At 43.3% G+C, this 20,094-nt stretch overlaps 1 protein-coding gene across 1 annotated transcript in view; it reads left to right on the plus strand.

Annotated features, from left to right (window-relative positions):
• The first annotated feature begins 11,219 nt into the window (after positions 1-11,219).
• Tbx20 (T-box transcription factor 20) overlaps positions 11,220-20,094 on the plus strand; it is a 51,596-nt gene continuing 42,721 nt past the window's right edge. The window contains exons 1-3 of the mRNA XM_005319191.5: positions 11,220-11,892; positions 15,482-15,731; positions 16,775-16,939. Coding sequence (XP_005319248.1) covers positions 11,766-11,892; positions 15,482-15,731; positions 16,775-16,939 — 542 coding nt within the window. The 5' untranslated portion in view covers positions 11,220-11,765. The remainder of the gene's footprint in view (positions 11,893-15,481; positions 15,732-16,774; positions 16,940-20,094) is intronic.

Raw genomic sequence — 20,094 nt, forward strand, 5'->3', positions numbered from 1 at the left:
CTTAAAATCCAAAGATGACTATGGTGTGGTGCCGATGACCAGGAACTCCTCCAGAAGTCAAATCTTTGAAGGCAAACACAAGAACAAATCTTCCCAGCTCAAGGCCAAATGAAGCCATGCTGCAAAATTTAATTTCACTTCTCAGAGCAATCATGTGGTTTTCATAATGATCGTGAAAAAGCCCAAATATAAGTAAGCCATTTATTTGCATAAATGAGGTATATTTTCAAAAAAAGGTATATTTCATAAATTAACCAAACATAGATAATAAGAAGGCTTTATACCCCCCAAGGATAGCTTGTGTCAAAGGGATTCATGACCAGCATTAATTTAAAGTCAGGGTTCAAAGACCTGATCAGCAGTGTGACTTAGGGCTTGTCACTCACTGACACAAGCTTCAATTTTCAATTTCTTCATCTAAACAATGGAGGTGGGGGTAAATTTTAATGACCTTTCTGGTCTTTTCCAACACTCTGAAATGTCTTGATCCCTGCTCTGCAGTAATCCAAGCTGAGGACAGTCAACTCCAGCATTGCCCTCTATGTAATGAGGGCTGTGGAGTGATTGCTGGTGAATTTTCTTTTCTTAACTTACAGAGCTAGTCTTGATCTTTCAGTACCCACACTTAAGAGAAACAGACCAGAAACCCCTCTCTCAGGTTAAAGGTATGATAGGAAATTATGAAAGTAACAGGTTTCAAATTAGGGCTAGTAGAGATGGTGGAACATCTCTTCATCACAGAGGGCTTATCAGAGGAAATGGGAAATTCTTGTTTCTCTTTTTGCTAGTCAAATTCCAAACTAAATGTGTCCAGAAGGAAGACTGTGGTAACATGAAGACTAGGAGTTCATCAGCCTCTTGGGAGAGCCTGGTTCCAATGTAGATTTTCTCTTTCACCTCAACCCCAGGGGCCTTGAGTACAACTCTGAGTAGAGCCAAGACATACACAAAACTTGTAGGTGCTCTGAATTCAGGGAGACCTAGAAGCACACATTGAAAAACTACCGTGCTAAGAAATGAATCTCTTTGAATGTTTAAAATAAACAATAATAATTTCTAATAAGCTCTTTCTAAAAATACTTTCAAGTATTTGGTTCATTGGATTATTGCAAAAGCTCATGGAAGTAGACAATATTTATTACAAAGTAAAATTTATGAAATTTATTTTAAAATTGAACAATAATAAAAGAACATCTCTACAGGTTTTGATATACATTAGGTTTCACCAAATGTTAGTCATTCAATATGACTAACAAGTGTACAAAATAAGAAGTGAGCAATGATTTTTACAATAGAGTAAATTGGTGGCTCAAAGGTGAGGGATTGACAGGAAGCCATGTTGACTAATAGGGACCCTTAGGTGACTCCTTAGAAGCAGAGGAGCTTTCTGAGTTTGTGTGTTTGTTTTCCTACTGACTCAGTGCGTTGCATAAGTTTCAAATTGTTTTTAGAGAATAAGAATTTAGAACATAAGAGTAGAGTATGAAATCTGTTGGAGGACCCAGGCATAAGAGCTTTGGGAGAAAGGGAGAGACATTAGTTCAAGCCAATGTTCCACCATCTCTACTAGCTGTGTGATTTAGAGTAAGTTACATAATCTCTCTGAATCCAGTTTCTTCATCTGTAAAATGGAGAAAATCAAATCAGATTATCTAGCTAAGTTGCTTAGGCTGCCACCTGGCACATACAAGCCCTTGAAACACATTAACCATTATTATGAGCCATTCATTTTACATGCCAGAGGGAGAGAGTCAATTCAAAGCAGGACTTTGCTTTGGGGGAAACTAGAGAGCTGGAGCCAGTCCTGGCTGAAGCTGAGCACAGGAAGAATCTCCGTGCAATCCACAGGATTGGGCTGTATGCCCAGCATATCCCACTTAAGGACCATTCACAAACATTCACTACTTAGAAGGTCGCTTTAATAATTAGCCCTGCTTTGCTGATTACACTTTCCTGATTAGAAACTCTGCTGACAATACCATGTTGTTATGAGTGCTAGTTTGCTGTTTGTTTTATTAATTTGTTTTTAGCAGCCCTTTGATAAAAATGGTGACTTATTTTGAAGCGGGGCTTCTGTCTTAAATGAAACGTCAATAGGATATTGTACTGAAAATGCAAAGAGGGAACTGGAGGCCAGAAGATGCTGGTGGGTGTTTCACAGCTCCTTTTCTCCAAGCCTAAACCTGAACACCCTATATACACATAAATACCTTTTAGGATCAGGACACAGCTGACTGACTGTAGGGAGATTCTTTTTTAAGTATTAAGTTTGTGGTTTGTAAAAATATTTAGCTAATAACAAATAGAAAATATCCTTTGCTTAGGAGTGTCTAAGATGTGGTCAACATTTCACAAATACCATCTCATTTAATGTGCTCCAGAGTCTAATGATATGGGTGCTGGTACTCCATCTATCCTACACCTAAGACAAATGAGGCTTAAAGAGATGAAGTGACTTGTCCAAAATCACACAGGTTGCAAATGCAAAGGTGAAACCTGAACCTAATTTGCTGTGGGGAAGCCAGCAAATTTTTAATCCCTGAATTTCTTTGAAACATTTAACTTTGGTCCCTCTCTCCCCTTTCTCTCTTTCTTTCTTTTTAAAAATACCTTTATTTTATTTTATTTATTTTTATGTGATGCTAAGGATTGAACCCTGGGCCTTGCACGTGCTAGGCGAGTGCTCTACCGCTGAGCCACAACCCGAACCCTCCCCTTTCTTTTTAAACAAATAAAAAGGGACTTTTAAAAAGCTAAATTCTAATGCGATGGTAGTGGTAACAACATTTATTTGTACTAGATCCTCCGTATAATCTTAATCTTCACAACCTTTAGTTAAATATCTATCCAGACCATTTTTTTAAATGAGAAAACTAAAATTCAGAAAAATCCGGGGATTATGCCTCAACTGCCCAACGGGAGTCAACGTCAGATGGAGAGCTAGGGACTAAAATTCTAATAAAATGTCAGCCTGGATACTGCTGGGTTGAGACTGCCCATGCCGCAGCCAGACCTGGTGCGTCCTCTTTTCTCATAATACCCCAGAAGTGCGGCAGCTGGGCCCGGACAGGCCGATCTCGGGACCCAACCCCCACTCTGCCCTGTGCTAATGGGGGTAAAGCTCGGCCGGCGCCATCCTGCAAGCCGAGTCTGATAATAGCCCTGATTAAATGGCGGGGCAGCCAAAGGAAGGCCCCCGCCGCCGCCAGCGCCACCGTCACCGCGCCGACGGAGCAGGGACCGGCAGTGGCGGGGGCTTCAACCCGGCGTCTGCATCCCAGTCCCTGCGCAGGGGTGGCGGCAGCCGGAGTCCTGGAAACAGTCTCAGGCCTCCGGTCCCGGTCCCGGATGAACGGCCGCGCGGGTCCGAGAGAGACCTGGCCACTGCGAGCGGAGACCATTTAGTCGCTCCAGGGACGCGGACAGTGTGGGCCTGGGAGAGTTCACCTCTAGAGTCAGGCGTCAGGTGCAGCCGTCCCCTTGATTCTGGGCCGCCTGGGTCTATCCAAAGTGGAGTTCTGGGACCAAGGAAGGATGCTTAAGATGGAGGGGACTGGGGGCGGGGAGGCAACGGATCCTAGACCCGATTTGTGACAAAGACCACGCCTTTAAGACCCTGACCCGGTGTGTCTGCACCCCTCCACTGCGGAGGAAGTGTCTGCCTCCTGCCATCTCATCGCCCTAATTAGAGCAGCCGCTCACCAAGCGCTCAGCCGGCGCCTGGTTCTTCGCAAGACGCGTTGCCTATCTATCACATTATACACTCCGCCCAGCCTTTGATGAGGTCCACACCAAGGACACGTCCTCTACCTTCGCAATTAGAGAAACTAGGACTCAGAGAAGTACCCACAGGCCAGGGTCACATAACTAGCGAAGGACAAAGATGACTTTGAACGGTGGCAGTCTTGCGGAGACTGCGAGCGCCACAGCAAGGAGTGCCCTGCCACGCGCGGGCCACTTGGAAGCTAGCTCCACAGGCAGTGGGCCCCTTGTAGACTTCTCGCAGCCTTGAGAGATGCAACCCCCGCCCCCGCCAAATACACACACTTCTCCTCATTCCATCCCAGAAGTCTTTGTTGCCCAAGCCCAATGTGCAATTTACTAATGCCTTTTAGAAAAGAAAACAATTTCCAAAATCCGGCTGGACCGGCGGTTCAAGTGCAACTGCGAAAGATCCTTACTTGGTTCGCTTCTGCTTTGCTCGCTGAGAAGTTGGACGCTGGACATGAGAATCACAGCTGCCTACGTTTGGCCAAATTCTTAGGTCCCTGAGGGCAGAAAACAAAGATATGCACGTGTTTCCGGATGCCGAGACTGCTACTTTTAAACAGTCCAAGAAAATCCAGCCCCCTCTTCCCACCAAAAAAATCCAGCAAACCTACCTCCTGTTAGAAATCATATGAGGTGACGGTTAAGACTGAGAAGCAAACAGATATAGGTCACACAGACCAGGGTCTCCACACTGCAACTATCCATGAGCCCTTGAAGGAGCAAGTGTTATTTAGCCTTCTGAACATCATTCCATGCAATTTTGAAATGCACATAATAACATTACCTGACTTGTAATCAACATTATATATCTTATGGCAAGTCTCAAGTACAAAGCCTGGCACACACTGAATGCACACACACACACACACACACACACACACACACACACACACACACACACACACACCAAACAAACTTCTCTGTAATGCATTGAAAAACTGGTATCCTAGACTTAAAATGTACACAAATACCCTCAAAGAAGAAATTGAGTTAATGGACAAAAAAAAAAAAAATCAATCTAACGGTGAAGCAGATTGTGGTCTCCAGCCATTCTAGCTAGGATGTTCACAGAAGAGGGTTCCTCTCTCAGCATCTGCAGGGAGCCTACTGGCTTCCACTTAACAGCACGTGCATTTCTCCATTGAACTCTATCACAGAACTCCTGAAAAACCACACACAGAGGCCAGAGAGAAGGTTGTTTCTCAGACCCTTTAAAGGCTGAGTTGAAATTGTGGCTTTTGAACACATTTCCTTGATCGCATCTGATTTATATCATCTCTGGATTGAGAAGGAGGCTTCTTCTCAGTTCTAATATTGGCAAATAGTAATGAGTGTAAAATCCTTTGCTCTTACACTGACATGGCTTCATTAACTATAGAACAAACTCACTGATATAGATAGTCTCATCAGTAACCATATTTTGCAGGTGTGGAAAGGACTGCAGCACAGCCTGGCACCCAGACCCCAACACTTCCTCTTCTATTAAAATTGTTTATCTCCCTTAGATGTATTTAACATTAAGTCATTATACCTCTCATCCTGAGTTCTTTTAGCAAAATGTTGAGGGAAATGTAAAGGACTTTTTCCTATATTGATGTATTTTAAATACATCTCCAAGTTAGGCTTTGAACCCTAGATAGGCAGGGGTCATATGAAAATTGTAGGACCTCATCCCACCTCAACAAGCCAGCACCTAGCCCAGTATGAATGAATTCCCACAAATAGACCAAATTCTCTAAGTCTGCTTCTACATTCCTTGAATCTTTATCATAACTTCTGTGTTTTGAATCCATTTGCATGTTTATTATCAGTGTTTCTCACAAGACTGGGAGTCACAGAAGACAGAAATTTTAGTGTTCTGATCACTGTTCCATTCCCTGGGCTTCACACAGTATCCAGCCCAGAGTGGAAACTAAATAATATTGCAAATACATTGCATTTTTCTTCTTTTATTAGATACATGCATCTTTCTTTTTGTATATGCTTTAACTTGTCTGTAACACTGATATTTGTGAATTGGCATCCAAATCCTTAACGGATGAATTTTCCCACTTCTGGGAATAACATGAACTTCAATTCATGGCTTCTGGGATGACTTGCTGTGGGAGTTGGTGGCAGAGACCTGGAAGGGCTACTTCCCTGAAGGTCTTCATCTTGATCTCCCAAAATCTCCTGACAAATGTGGACAGATTGTCACCAAACAGCTGGCTCTGGCTCCTACATATCAAAGGTGGGAAGTGACTGGCAAATGTATAAAGACGCTTCCATCTCCACTAGAAGGGAGAGTGCCATAGTTATTGGCTGGGACTGGATCATTTCCCAAAATGTGCCATTGCTATAAAATTAACCGGGCTACATCTCCAAACAGGCGCTACTTTGTGCAGGGAAGGACTAGTAAGGTACCTGTGGTTGCTCTTCTAAGAAAGTTCTCCTTTAGTTTGAGTTTATTTTTAAACCACAGATTCATAAAGGACCCTTAGGCTGACTGGCCGTGGCTTGAGCCATCCACTAAGGCTCACAGACTGCCAGGGCGGGATGGGGAACCTGGCTACAAGACCTTTCATCCCAAAGCAGGCAATGCGTGCCCTGGCCTCTTTTCTTCTTGGAGGTTCCTACTTAATAGGCTTGTAGTGCATGCCACAGTGGCAGAAGCAACCGTTTTCGAAGCTATAGATTTGCGTTTTGAAGCTATAGTTCCCGCACAACAGCTTATTATCAAGGTACTTTCGATCCAATTCTTAACAGTTTCAGGACAAATCGAGAATCCAAGATTTAGAAAGGCTCCAAGAAAACTCAATAATCAAGAAAACATTTTAATGAAATAATTTTAAAAACGAAGTTCATGCAAAAAATCACAATGTATAAGATACCTAAGTTTTAAATAACACCCACCAATAGCTGGGAGGTTGGTAGTGGGAAAGTTCTGATGGCCCTAGAAGAGGGCTGTGGGAGCATAGATGAAGGAGGAAAAGGAGGTTGGGGTGTAGAGTTTGGGGAAGAATGGATCTGGATTCCCGTGCATACAGGATCAGAAGAGAATTTTCTTCTTTCACACTTCTTGGCGCGTGTTTTGGACCCAACGCTAGCGCTCAGGTTCTTCCCTGCCCAGGAGGAGGCCAGGGGCACCGAGGGCTGGTTTTGTGGTCCAGAGCTCCTTGGGGATGAATGGAGATGAGAGTGGCCGTAGGGAGGAGAGAAAGGGTCGCTGCTATGAGCAGGCTTTGAGACTTGGGTGCGGGAAGTGGGAAGTCCAGGAGGCCGCGGGGCGTCCAGCTGTGGGACCCTGCGGAGGCCTGGAGCCGGCACAGGGTGCAGCCTGAGTGGGGAGTGGCTCGCGGCATGTAGACATGTAGCCTAGCGTTGAAGGCTACAGTTGCTGGTCTCCAGAAGCCTGAGGTCGGGCGGGTTAACGTCGCAGCACCGCTGTTTCCAGCCCTTTACTGCCTCAGGACACAGGACATCCCTTTCCTCGTTGCCACCGCGAGCCTGAGATCCAGGGCGGGCCCAAGGCGCGCGCACCCACACATCACCAGAGACCGTCCGATGACAAACTCCAGCCACAGTCCTTGAGGAGTCGTCTTCTCTGCTTCAGTCATAAAAAAAAGGAATTGGACAAGGACGTCTTGAGAGGTGTGGCCCAGGGGCCACAGGAATCGCCCGAGGCCTGAACATTCGGGCCATTTCTTGCGGTCTGTGCTGGGATGTAGGCGCTTCTTTGGGACTACTGGGTTCCAGAAAACAACCCAACGGAGGTGTGCGTAGGATCCCAGGTTAGCGCTGTACGGAGGAAAGGCTTTGACACACCCTTTAGCCGAGCTTTGAAATCCGAGCCCGCATTGCGCGCTGCTTTTGGGCGCCTGGGAACGCGCTGCAGCGGTCCCCAAAGGGCCTCGGTCACTTTCCGCACAGTGCTCTGGGCACCTTTCCTGTTTTGCAAATCAAACTTACGAATTCAAGGGCATCAAGACCCGTTACTGTTGCTTTTACAGCGTCTACCGAAAAGAGCTAGAAGGAGAAATGTGGACGGGATCGGGGGCCACCTTCTCTAGTAGCTGCCCGGGTACTAAGAAGCGGATCTCTGTTCTCCTTTCCTGAGGCCAACACCAGCAGCGAGGCGGCAGCCTCTATTTGGAACCTGGCCCGCCGCCCAGGCGCAACTCCGGACCGGGAGCCTGCGGACAGTTCTCCAGATCTACCAGGACTGGTCCTTGAAACTCCAACAGAAGGGTTAAGGATTCGCATTCGTTAAGCTAGAGACCCATTTCCCAAAACGGAAAGAGATTTTTTTTTTTCCTAGACAATTTTCGGGGACGGCTAAACTGAGTTCTGGAGGCTAGGAATGAAAATTTGAAACGGTGACTTGTTATAATAGGAGACATCTTCCAGTCTTCCATATAACTAAATTCGGACATAAAAGAAAAATTTTACAATCCTAGGCTCTAAAGTTTACCAGGATATAAATAACAGCTCAATACCATTATGCAGCTTCACTCTTCGGTGTACATTCCAAAATTGTCTACACAGCTCTACATGAGCACAAGAGAGATTGTTTTTGCAATTAAAAAAATGCAGTTCAAAAATTAATGTAATTAAAATTATGTGTTATTTTGTTTATACAGGAGTAAATGTTGCCGTTATTTATGTGTTAGATACTTTAGGTGCATTGTACATTATTTCAGTAATCTATAGAGCTATTTGCCAGGTAGAAATCATTAGCCCTGTTTTAATGTAGTTAATGAAACTCAACTTTGAGAGGTGTAGATAACTTACAAAGTCTCAAAGCGGATGTTTGTTAAAGCAGTATTCAAAGACTTCTCCAATTCCAATGCAACTTTCAGAAATCCAAATCAGCCCCCAAGTCCACCATCAGCCTGGGAAGGGTTGGAGGGGTGTCAATATGACTGTTTTGTTTTAACCCCCGAGGTGGTTTTACCTGTTAACCTGTGCCAAAAGTGGGATTTTGAAGGGACCTTAGAACACAATATGGTCTGCTTAGGGAGGGCTTTTAATCATGCTTTGACAGAACTTCTCTGCCAAGCTCTGGTGCCCCTTTTTTATAGCACCATATTGATTCTCAAAGGCAATAAATCTAAGAGAAGGGGCAGTGTGCCCCCGATAATAATGCTACAGCATATGTTTTACTGCTGAGGTTTCAACACCATCAAGATACATAGCTTAGGGACGTCCAAATGGCTTACTATTGCACCCAGATTTGTTTTCGAGTAGCCTTTTCAATTCCCCTGGTCTGCTGTCTGCTTCCTCCAACTCATTTAGCCTTTCTTGCTTCCTGTATTACTTTTAGTAGATGAAAAGTTGGAATTGCCTGTCCACAAGAACTGGGCTAAAACTGTACAAGCACTCAGAAAGGAGGTGGAAAATGATTCCTGTCCATTTACCTTTCCCGTTGCTCCATCAGTTTTTCTGAAAATGTCCCTCTCGTGATATTATTCAAACTATAGTCTGAGCCATTAAGATACATAAGACCCGGCTTTTCCTCTGTGTAGAAATGCAAGGGTGATATTTGATTTTTTTTTCTTTTAAATGGAGGCATAATTCTACACCAAGCTTTTGAAAACAAAACCTAGCCAATGAAATTTGCTAAATCCTCTTAAAATGTGCACCAAGGTCTAGCATTTGAAGCAAAAAACGAAGCCAGTATATATGCCTTACATTCATAAGAAAATGTCACCTTGAAAAAGTGCTGTATTTGGGAGGGAAAAGGGGGTGTGAGGTGATTTTTTTTTTTTTTTTTTTTTTTTTTTTTTTTTAGGCAGGGTCTCACGAAATTTCCCTGGTTGGTCTTGAACTTGTAATCCTCCCACCTCAGCATCCACAGCACTAGGATTGCAGGTGTGCACCACCATGCCCAGTTTGGGGTGGTGACTTTAATAACCAAAGGATCTGGACTGTGTCTGGGTTTTCCAAACCAGCAAAATATTCAAGAATGGAAACTGACCCTCAACATGCTAGGAGCAGCTTAGCCACAGCTGTAGAGCCACAGTACCATCATGACCCCAGCGTGGAGTGTGGATCCTGCACAGCTATCTCCCATTGGCTGCAGGGAAGACCAGTCGCCTCTCCACTAGGGACCTTCTTTTTCTCAAAAGCAAACAGTGATTAACTAGATAAAGGTGTAAACCCCTTGCAGTACCAAAGTCCATAGTTTTACTAGTTTCTTCCAGTTTTACACAGACATTTTGCCCTTGAGTCAAGATATCATTGTACGTATTTTTGTCTCGTTCATGGGGAACTTTGTTTAAAGTATTGATATAAAATGACCAAGACAGACTTGAATCAGAACTCTTGCATTTGGCATCATTTTGTTTACATAAATGTTTTCAACAACTATTTCGACTTTCGGTTTTCCCCCATATCTTTATTTCAGGAGATGGGTGGTGTAGTGGGAAAAGGGAGCTGTTTTTCTTTTCTCCTTTTCTTTTAAGACCTATCAAGTGGCTCCTAATCGCCAGGCCGACTGGCTGGAAAGGAGGGCAAATATTTACATGTATAGTTTGAATGTGTGTGTCAGCCTGAGTTTACACGACTCCAAGTGAAGCGGATTACCCTGCGAATTCGGAGAATTTGAGTAATTCAGGCTGAGCAAGGCCAATAGGACGCCCCCCCACGAGGCTGTGGGAAGTTCTGGCAGCAACCGAGTTTGCAAGGGCAGACGGTTCCGTGTTCTCCAAGGCTGGGCGTTGTAAAGGTCACACTCTCCCACTGAGTGTCGCGTGGTCCCCGCAGGGCTCCACGCCATGACCCTCGCCTTCCCTGAGGCTGCCGCCTCACTTTCCACAGTTCCTCTTGGAAATAGAAACCCCAGGCCAGAGGCGCACTAATGCGCAGCAGAAGCCATGGTTTTGAGTGCAGCATCCTTTGCCAAATGCAGCTTTCCCTCAACGTTTTTATTTCAGGGCTGTATCTCTTGGATCCCACTGTCAGGAGACCGAATTGGGGGACAGTGGGATCCAAGAGATACAGCTGTACCCAGTGTACTGGCTGTACCCAGTGCGAGTCCGGGACCTGGCTGATTGGCGCCAGTTCAGCGGCGCCGGTTTCCATTGTACTTAGCGCTGCCCAACTTTCTTTTGGAACTTTGAGAGCAGGTAAAGAAAAAGAATGGAAGAGGCGAGAATTCTCTGAGGTTTCCACACCCTCATCCCAGGTCCTAGGCCTTGATAAAAATGCCCTCTTCAGGCAGCACGCACCGTCCTCCCGCCTCAGAACTGGGGGGTTGGAAGTGAGTGTCTGCTGCAGCTGTGTCACCCTGATGGCAGTACCTCTTGTAGTGAACCAGTGCTGGATTGTGGGCCCGCGAGAGCGCACAGCCAAAAGGGCGCCGCGCCCCAGGCGTGCCCACCCCGCCCGGCCTGCGGCCACGCCCCCCCGGCAGCAGAATCAGGAAACGGTGACGTGAAACAGCGCTGACTGGCTGCGGGCCTACGGGATAGCCACAGCCAGCAAATTAAGGCGCAGGGCAGCGAGTGCCCAGGCGCAGTGTCCGTCGCGCCTCGCTGGGCTCTGCATGCCTGAGCTCCGGCTCCCAGGTGCTGGCGCCTCGCAGCGCCATACGGCGGGTCGCCACCTCCCGACAGTCTAGGACCCTCTGGCTGTACCCAGCAGGGGCAGGAAGAAAGAAGCAGAGGGAGTGTCGCTGACCCCTGGGCTTTTCCTCAGCTGGTGTTCGTTTCCGGCTTCGGGCAGTCTGTGCGCCTGCAGCGCTCCAGGCAGTTTGCGCACCTTCTTAAGTCTGCGACTGATTCCCTTCCTCTTCCGCTGGTTCGAAGTCTCTGAGGCTCTAGGGCTTTGCGGTGGGAGAGAGGAAAGGCCAGCGTGGCACTCTGGGGAGTTTAGAGCTGTTTCTTCTGAAGTCCCAGGCTCCGCTGTGACTGCACACGGAAACTTTGAGCTGTTTCGTGTCTTTGTCTTCTTTGGGGAAACTGGACGGCAGTTCGGTAGGCCCTGTCCCTGGCCAGGACCGCGCGCCGGGGACCATGGAGTTCACGGCGTCGCCCAAGCCCCAGCTGTCCTCCCGGGCCAACGCTTTCTCTATCGCCGCGCTCATGTCGAGTGGTGGCTCCAAGGAGAAGGAGGCTGCAGAGAACACCATCAAACCCCTGGGTAAGTTGGATTGCCTGGCTGTCCGTGCAGACAGGGGAGGCAAGTCCTGCGCATCCATCAGTTCCCTGGACATTTTGCGCGGCTCGCGAGTCTGGCTGGCAAGTGTGGCCGTTTTTCCTTTCTCGTGGCGCTTCTGACCGCCCCCACCCCCGGCCCTGTGCCTACATCTCAAGAGGGACATTTTTTTTTTCTTTCTTCGCTCAAATTTTCTTTGGAGGTTTCACACTATGCTGAACACCAGGGGTATGGCATCTCCAGATTGGGGTAGTAGTCGCTCTCCTTATTTATCTAGAATCCCGATGTCAAATTGGATGTATGGCGTATGAGTGTTAGGTTTGTTGAGATAAAAATATTCAAGGACGAATAATAATAAAGCCCCCGTTTAAGACCACAGGACTTAGGATGCGTGTAATACCTACTTGTGCATTAGAAACCAAGGGGAAGCCAAGCTGTTTCACAAGAAACCATTTTGGTTTGTGTCTGCTCTGATGTGAGTAGACCGAACGGAGCCGGCTCCTTAACACCACTGTGAAGTGCTGTAGATTAAGCCGCTTCTCCCCGCATGAACCATTTTCTTTATAGAAGTACCAGATTTAATCAGTAAAACTCATTTTGTAACTGTCATTTTCACTTGAGGTTGGCAAAAACATTAACCAGTAACCATTTCCCAGATTCCTCAACTTTTAGTTATACTGTTTATTTAACAACCTTTGCCATTTATAGTAGTCACTAGGCACAGAGTAAAGCGAGAGTAGGGTTTATGTTCTCCTTAACACAAGTGGGTTGTGTGGGAAAGAAACTACCCAAGATAAGTGTTTTAAAATCCCTTTACAATGGAGGGGGAAAGAAGTGTTATCATCATCCACTCTGGTGTTCTCAGTAAATAATGATCACATATCCTGATCACTTCATATACCTAATATAGTGAAAGTAATCAAATAGCAAACTTAAGGTAATTTTTTTCCTATTTTAACTAGCCCCAATATTTCCTTTATCCTCCCTATCCTCCTCAAATCTTCAAAAACAATCTTAATATCATACCATATTCAAAGTAATCTTAATGTGAAAGGGAAGAATTAGAAATGAAAATCAAGGGACTTGGGCAGAGAGGCCAGAGAACTAAAATCCTTAGCTATAGGAACCAAGGAAAATGAAACAGAAGGTCTTAAGGAAAGACCATTTCAAAAAGTCTCTCCTCTGAGGTCTTCACTCTCCTTTTCTGGTTCTTTCCACCTACTTCCATCTGAATAAAAACCTGTTGAAGAAATGGGAGCAACCAGTGAAACCTCAGTTATTTAGAAGAAACCTTAAGGACCAATTTCAAAATCATATTTGTGGGACTTCTCACTATTATTCACCTCTAATTGGGGAGGGGGCTTAATTCTTTATGAAATCCCCATCTCATTTTGGTACCTAGCAGGAGAAGAGAATTTCAGGTTAAAATTCTTAACAGATGTGCGGACAGTGAACTGGGGGACATGCCGGCTCCAGTTGCACTGTCATTTCTATGTTACTTCTTTATTGTTCTGAGAAAAACCACCTTCTCACTGAATTCCTAAATTCCGAACTATAAAACCATTCCCAGCCCTCATGAACCCCTTCAACAGACCCCTCCCAGACACCCTCAAAATGAGCATTCTCAGACTGGAGTTCTGGCTCAGTGGTAGAGTGCTTGCCTGGAATGTGTGAGGCCCTGAGTTTGATTCTCAACACCGAATATAAATAAATAAAATAAACGATTCATTGACAGATAGATAGATAATGAACATTCTCTTAGCTTTTGAGAAGAGCTCAGCAGTAAGTGGTAGATGTTTTCTCTTGCATTGGCCAGTTCAACAGAACATAGTTAATGACTGTAAGCCAAGGACTCCTACAAGAGAACGCCCAAAGGTTCTGTTATGAGACAGCGTGGTACCTTTATGGAAGCGCTGTGTATGTGTGTGTGACGGGGGCACAATGTATCCTGTGTTCACCCTTTAAACATATTAAGTCTATTTAAAAGAACCAGTAGAGCTTTTAAATTAAGAATAATCAAATCAATTGTCAAGCTGATTGTTTCAAGTTCAGAGAAAGAGAACAAGACCATCTTCAAATTTTATCTTCTAATATTTTGAGAAACACATTCACAGGATGTCTTTATAGGGATTTAAGTAGTAAACATAGCTCTTATTTTCCAACAACTAAAAGAGACAAAATTCCTAAGCCTTATATTTAATCAGTACATTAGGACTGGGAAGCAAAAGACAAGAATAATATTAAGGTTACTCCTTAATCCTATAAAGCCTCATGTGAATGTGTTTCTCAAAATATCAAGAGAAGATAAAATTTGGGGATGGCCTTGTTCCCTTCCTCCGAATTTGAAACAATCAGCATGACAGTTGTTTGATTATTCTTAATTTAAAACATTCCCATGAGTTGGATGATCATTGTATGAGAAGAAAATGCAATCATCTCTATATCCTGTTTGTCCCACATAAAAAGTGTGAGAATTAACAAGGGATTTTATGATATAAACATGTCATACGTGCCCATCTACCTTGTACACCTGTGCATACATACATTTAGAACTTGTTCCCAGTCCTTGAGGGTACTTAGAATAGAGTTGCTTGGAGGTCAGCTTCACATTGTAGATTCAAGTAGTTTCTTTTTTAAGGGATGGAAGATAATTGGGACAATTACAAAAGTCCCTCTGTATTCCATCAAAGTGACTGATGTAGTCCCAGGCCCTTATCAGCCTGGCAGGAAAATGTTCAGTTCATCCAGTGGTATTTCATCCTCAGACTTTTAATTCCATCTTCCCACTTTAATTCCCTGCTAACCTGGCTTTGAGGTGCCTTTTCTCAATTCCCGAATCTTTTTGAGGGAAAAAAAAATCACATACTTTACCTCTCCAGGAACTTTCCAAGTCTAATCCAAAAATGGCCTAAAGAGTCTGCTACATGCTATAACAAGCTATACGCTGGCATCGTTCATAAGCTCTCTGGCTGGAAGGGAGATTATAAAATTTTATAATCTAATGTTGTTATCTCAAAGTCTAGAAAACTGAGAGCCAGACATAGAAATGGAGTTGTTGTTATTATTATTAATCACATCCTCACCTTTCTCCCAATTCCCTGTCCTCCTTTTATGGAGAGAAGGCTCCAGGGGAGAAGGGAAAATTCCTCTCAACCTGGTAAAGGTACTGATTGATCTCTTCACTCCCTTGATTTCCAGGAAGAAAAGTATCCTGGTTGTCAGAGACAAGACTGGTGCCACATCCCACAAGCTACAAAGTCTACATTTTAGCCTGCATGATCACTACCTTTCTCTTTCTTCACTCCTCACATTTCCCCCCCAAATGGGTTTCAATAATATTGGTAATAAGTAATGGTTCTAGAACTCACTCATTTGGTTTAGTAAGCAAGCAATGGGCGTGTTACTCTATGGAAATGTCAGGTACATTTTGTACAGTGGGATATCTTCCCTAGCATCCTGGAGTTTCTGAGTTTAACTTTCCCAGAGTCACATCCAGGTGTGTATTTGGGATATGCCCATCTTCCTGAAAATTTCCGTGTTTAACAGTGTCATTCTCTATTCTCTTTGCCTCCAGAGCAATTCGTAGAGAAGTCATCCTGCTCCCAGCCGCTGGGCGAGCTGACCAGCCTGGATGCTCACGGAGAGTTCAGTGGAGGCAGTAGCAGCCCATCCTCCTCCTCTCTGTGCACTGAGCCGCTAATCCCCACCACCCCCATCATCCCCAGCGAGGAAATGGCCAAAATTGCCTGCAGCCTGGAAACCAAGGAGCTCTGGGACAAATTCCACGAACTGGGCACTGAAATGATTATCACCAAGTCGGGCAGGTAGCTGGGCCTTGGCGGGTGGGAATGAGGAAACTGTAGAGACCACGGAGGAAGTGCTCAGGGGCTTCCAGGAATTGGATTTTAGAGCTAGGTGGTCCTGGAGCAGGGAAGCTGCTTTGCTGTAAGGCAGCTTCCTTCAGCCAACTGGCATTTAGAAAGAGCTGCGGATGTTTGCATTCTCAGTGTCTGGCCATGGGAAGCCCCACTAGGGCCTTGATGAGGATGTTACAGAGACTGACAATGGGCTTCCCCAAAGGACACCGTGGGTGGAGTCTTCTTGTCCCTTCACTCCAGGAGGGTTTGGAGCTCCGGGTCACGCCCGAATGCGGAATGGGCGGCTGGGCACTGCAAGGGAGGGAGCAGCTTCCCTATTAGCATCTACAACTTGCAAAAGCCGCCAACTTCCATTAACTACTATTTTTTTAAATATTTATTTCAAAATAAAATTTGGAGGAAAAAATTTCCTGTCTCAAGGATCCCTGGTGCGGTGGGCCCTTTGGCTCTGAAGCTGGGCAGACTCCAGCCGGCAGGAAGTCTTGGGGGGTAGGGCGTGGGCAGCTGGAACCCGGCAAAAGCTCCTAGGTCCGTGCCCCTGGGCAATACCTGCAGTATACTGTAGTGTCTTGGGAAACCCGTTCCTCGATTCCCTGCTGTTAGGGTTTGTTTGTTTTTATCATCTTTTTCCTGGGTAGCACGTGCAAATTGGATCAGCTCTGGTGACTTTGGGTCCTCTCTAGCTGAATTTTCTCTAATCACACCCCTTCCGATGTAGGTGTGTGGGGGTAGGGACCATAAAACTTTCACCTTAGCAATGAGGATTTGCGTAAAGGTGAAACTAAAACCGTGCACGTTTTAGGAGAAGTTGTGTCTCTGTATTCACATCACTGTGGCTTTACAAGAAAAAAAAAAAAAGGTGGTTTGGGAAGGGATGCACTTGGATGAAAGTCCATCCTTTTCCTCCCCTCCCAATTCGAGTCAGTTCAAGTTCAAGTCATTTCACTAGGAAGTGTGAACAGGGCGGGTTCTTTGTCTCTCTTTGTCAGGAGGATGTTTCCAACCATCCGGGTGTCCTTTTCGGGCGTGGATCCTGAGGCCAAGTACATAGTCTTGATGGACATCGTCCCTGTGGACAACAAGAGGTATCGCTATGCCTACCACCGGTCCTCCTGGCTGGTGGCCGGCAAGGCTGACCCGCCACTCCCAGCCAGGTTCGTGCTTCTGGATTTTTCTGTGGAGCAAAATGTTATTAACCCCTCTGGCAGAATGTTTCTGGCTTATGTGAATTTTAAGCAGGTCTGTTTTTAAAGCAGGGTTCTGGCATGAAGACTTTTCAAACCTGGAAACTCCAGGGTTGAATGGAAAATATATTAGTCTCTAAGAAAGACAGTTTACACATAGAGAAAACACTGATTTTGTTTTTCTTGTATTTCAAAGTTTTCCTTAAATTTGAATATTTATTAGAAATGTAAACCATCTGATTTATGTTTGTGTATAAAATTGCTAATTGATACTTAAAACCCAACTCGGTAAAAATACTAATGAAATGGTTGCCCTAAATTTTTTTTTCAGAACAATGTATTTTAGCAGAGTGTTTGCTTATTGTGAACATTTTTTAGTAATTGATTATATTTGCACATAATAAACATCATTTTGGTAAAATTTGGTTGTTTTTGACAGATAAAGGGTTCAGAGATTTTAAGAAAATCAAACCCTTTTCCCCCCTCCACAGTTTTAGTGGATCAATGTAATTCAACAAGTTAAGACTCTTTTACATGAAACATTACTCAGTTAATGTATTAGGGATCATATGTATTTATTCACGTGGTAGTCATTGCTAATAATGTTTTTCTAGGAATATACTGTTTAAAAGAATTCCACACACACTTTTATTATTGTTGATATTTCACTCAAATGACCATTCTGGGTGGGAGGGAGAAGCATGTATTTGTGAATAGTAATAGCTAAAGCTACAAAATCTAACCTCATAATTTAATATAAAACAGAATATTAGTTGACTTTGTATTTTGTGTTTAACCTCATAACTTTTAAATTGTTTCATGACTATTTTTTTTTTGTGTGTGGGGGGTGGGTAACTGAAAAGTGGTGTCAGATAAGAATTTACTTAAATGTGCAGATTTTGAAGTTATGACTGATATATATCTAGTATGGAGTTCTTGTCAAGACACACAATTTACACATTCAGCTCAGATATTCTACTTAATCAATAGTTGGTCACATTACTGAGTTTATTGTGTGCTAAATCCACTAGAGAAAGGATTATTAGCACCCTTTTAGTTTTCTTAGAGTAGGAAGGTCATCTTCCCAACCTTTCTAAATCAATATATTAAATAACACTTAGGACTAAGACATGTCTTAAAAATTACAACTCATATTTTTAGTTGAGCAAGATGTTACAGTTTACAATATAAAATTAATGGAACTAGTATTCTCTATTATTTAATAGTCAATTTACTGTTATTCTTGAGCTTCCTTCTGAACTTTTTGATATTATTTTAAATTAGAGAGAGAGAGAGACAGAGAGAGAGAGAGAGAGAGAGATATTTTAGCCGATTCTTAACTGTTTTTTATAAACACTCTTTTTTGTTTTCCCAGTCTTCTAAGAAGTTAATCGCTCTTATTTAACATGCATTTTCTTCCTATCTGAAGGTATGGGGAAATGGTGCAGGCCAGCAGGACTTTGGAAATATGACATGTCTTGTTTATGTTACTAATCTGTTCTGGTTAGAGAAAGAAAGCTCGTACCAATACACTATCTTAACTGAAGCATGTTTAAGCTATTGCTGGAATTTTAAGTCCTCCTTGGGAGGGGGTCGAGAGGGGAGGGGCTTCCTGTAAGAGTTTTCATTTATTCTACTTCAGTTTATTTATGTTGATATTAGATAAAACTGTGTAGTGGATTATGGGATATAAATATTCTGGATAATTTAAGCAACTATCCTTTATTATCATTGTCAAAAGAAATAGTTTGCTGTATTCTTTACCTCCCCAAAGAAAAGGGGGAAAATTTGGGGAAACGAGAATTTTTGTACTGATAGAAGAATTTTTTTGTGGTTCTAGGTCTTTGAAGCACTATATTTTAAAGTCTGTTGGTCTGTCATTTTTAATCAGAAGAAATAATGCCTGACAATATTATTTGATAGTTATGGGCAAGACATTTTCATATAGGACATTCTTTTTTTAAGAAAATGATTAGTATGTAAATAGGTTACTATTTACTCTTAATGTGATTATGTATAGTGACTATGATACTTTAAAGAAGAAAATTTCATCAACTTCTTGGATTTTCAGTAATTTTGTACTTTGGGGGGAGGGTAGGAAAGGATACTGATCAATAAAACAACTGCACTTATAAAATTACAGAGGGATGAATTTGAAAAGCTACTATTTCTGTGCTATAAAAAAATGAATACTTTAATGAAAGCAGTCATGAGCACCCGTCCTAAGAACAGTGAAACAAACACCTGAAGGCTTTAAAGTTCTTCCATGAATCTGGCAAACATCTTGAATGCTGTTAGCCTTTTCTTTGCTTTGCTCTGAGTGGGCTTTGTGAGTTCCAGCCTGAGTTCAATAGTCTTCTATTCTTAGTCTTCTTGACAAACCATGGCATAACCTTCTTGTCCTGTATACGAACGTTACAAGGAAATGTTTTTGTGACTTCTTTCTCTTGCTTTGCCCAACCAAAATATTAACGTTTAATTATATTTATAAGACTCCTATATGGAACCTCCATATGAATAGCCTGTTTCATGGATAAAGGAATTTATCAGGGTTGGGGTGTAGCTCAGTGGTAGAACTCATTCTTTGCATGTAGAGGCTCTGAGTTCAATCCCTCAGATATTATTTTTTTTTCTGTGAAAACCAAAATTTCACCTTCCCCCTCAATAGTTCTTTAATTTCCCTCTGATTTCAGAAAGGTTTTGTCAAGAAAACATCACGATAGAGATTTACAAAGAGTTGTACTTGAGGTAATGGTTGCAGGTATAACAAATGGCTATGTTTTGTTGTGAGTAAAAGATTGCCTTGCATATAGGAATGGATCAATAAATGATAGATTTTTTTCCATCAAAACTTTTATTTATTTGCTTAAGCTATTTTACACATGAATTGATTGAATAATTCAAAGCTTATGCAGCTTGTTTAAACTCTTATTTAGTGAGCATATAAACAGATGATGATGAAAGTAGGTGACAGTGTTTAAAGTACCAGAAGGCTCACCAGAATCTCAGCTCTGATAGAATTCTCTATGTTCCTGTATGAAAATTCCCTTTTTTATGTTTGCAAAGGACATGGACTTTAAACCAAGTCACTATTAAGTTTAAATAAATGGATTCTCTAAAATTGT

This window comes from Ictidomys tridecemlineatus, chromosome 2 (assembly GCF_052094955.1).
Source record: "Ictidomys tridecemlineatus isolate mIctTri1 chromosome 2, mIctTri1.hap1, whole genome shotgun sequence".
Taxonomy (NCBI): domain Eukaryota; kingdom Metazoa; phylum Chordata; class Mammalia; order Rodentia; family Sciuridae; genus Ictidomys; species Ictidomys tridecemlineatus.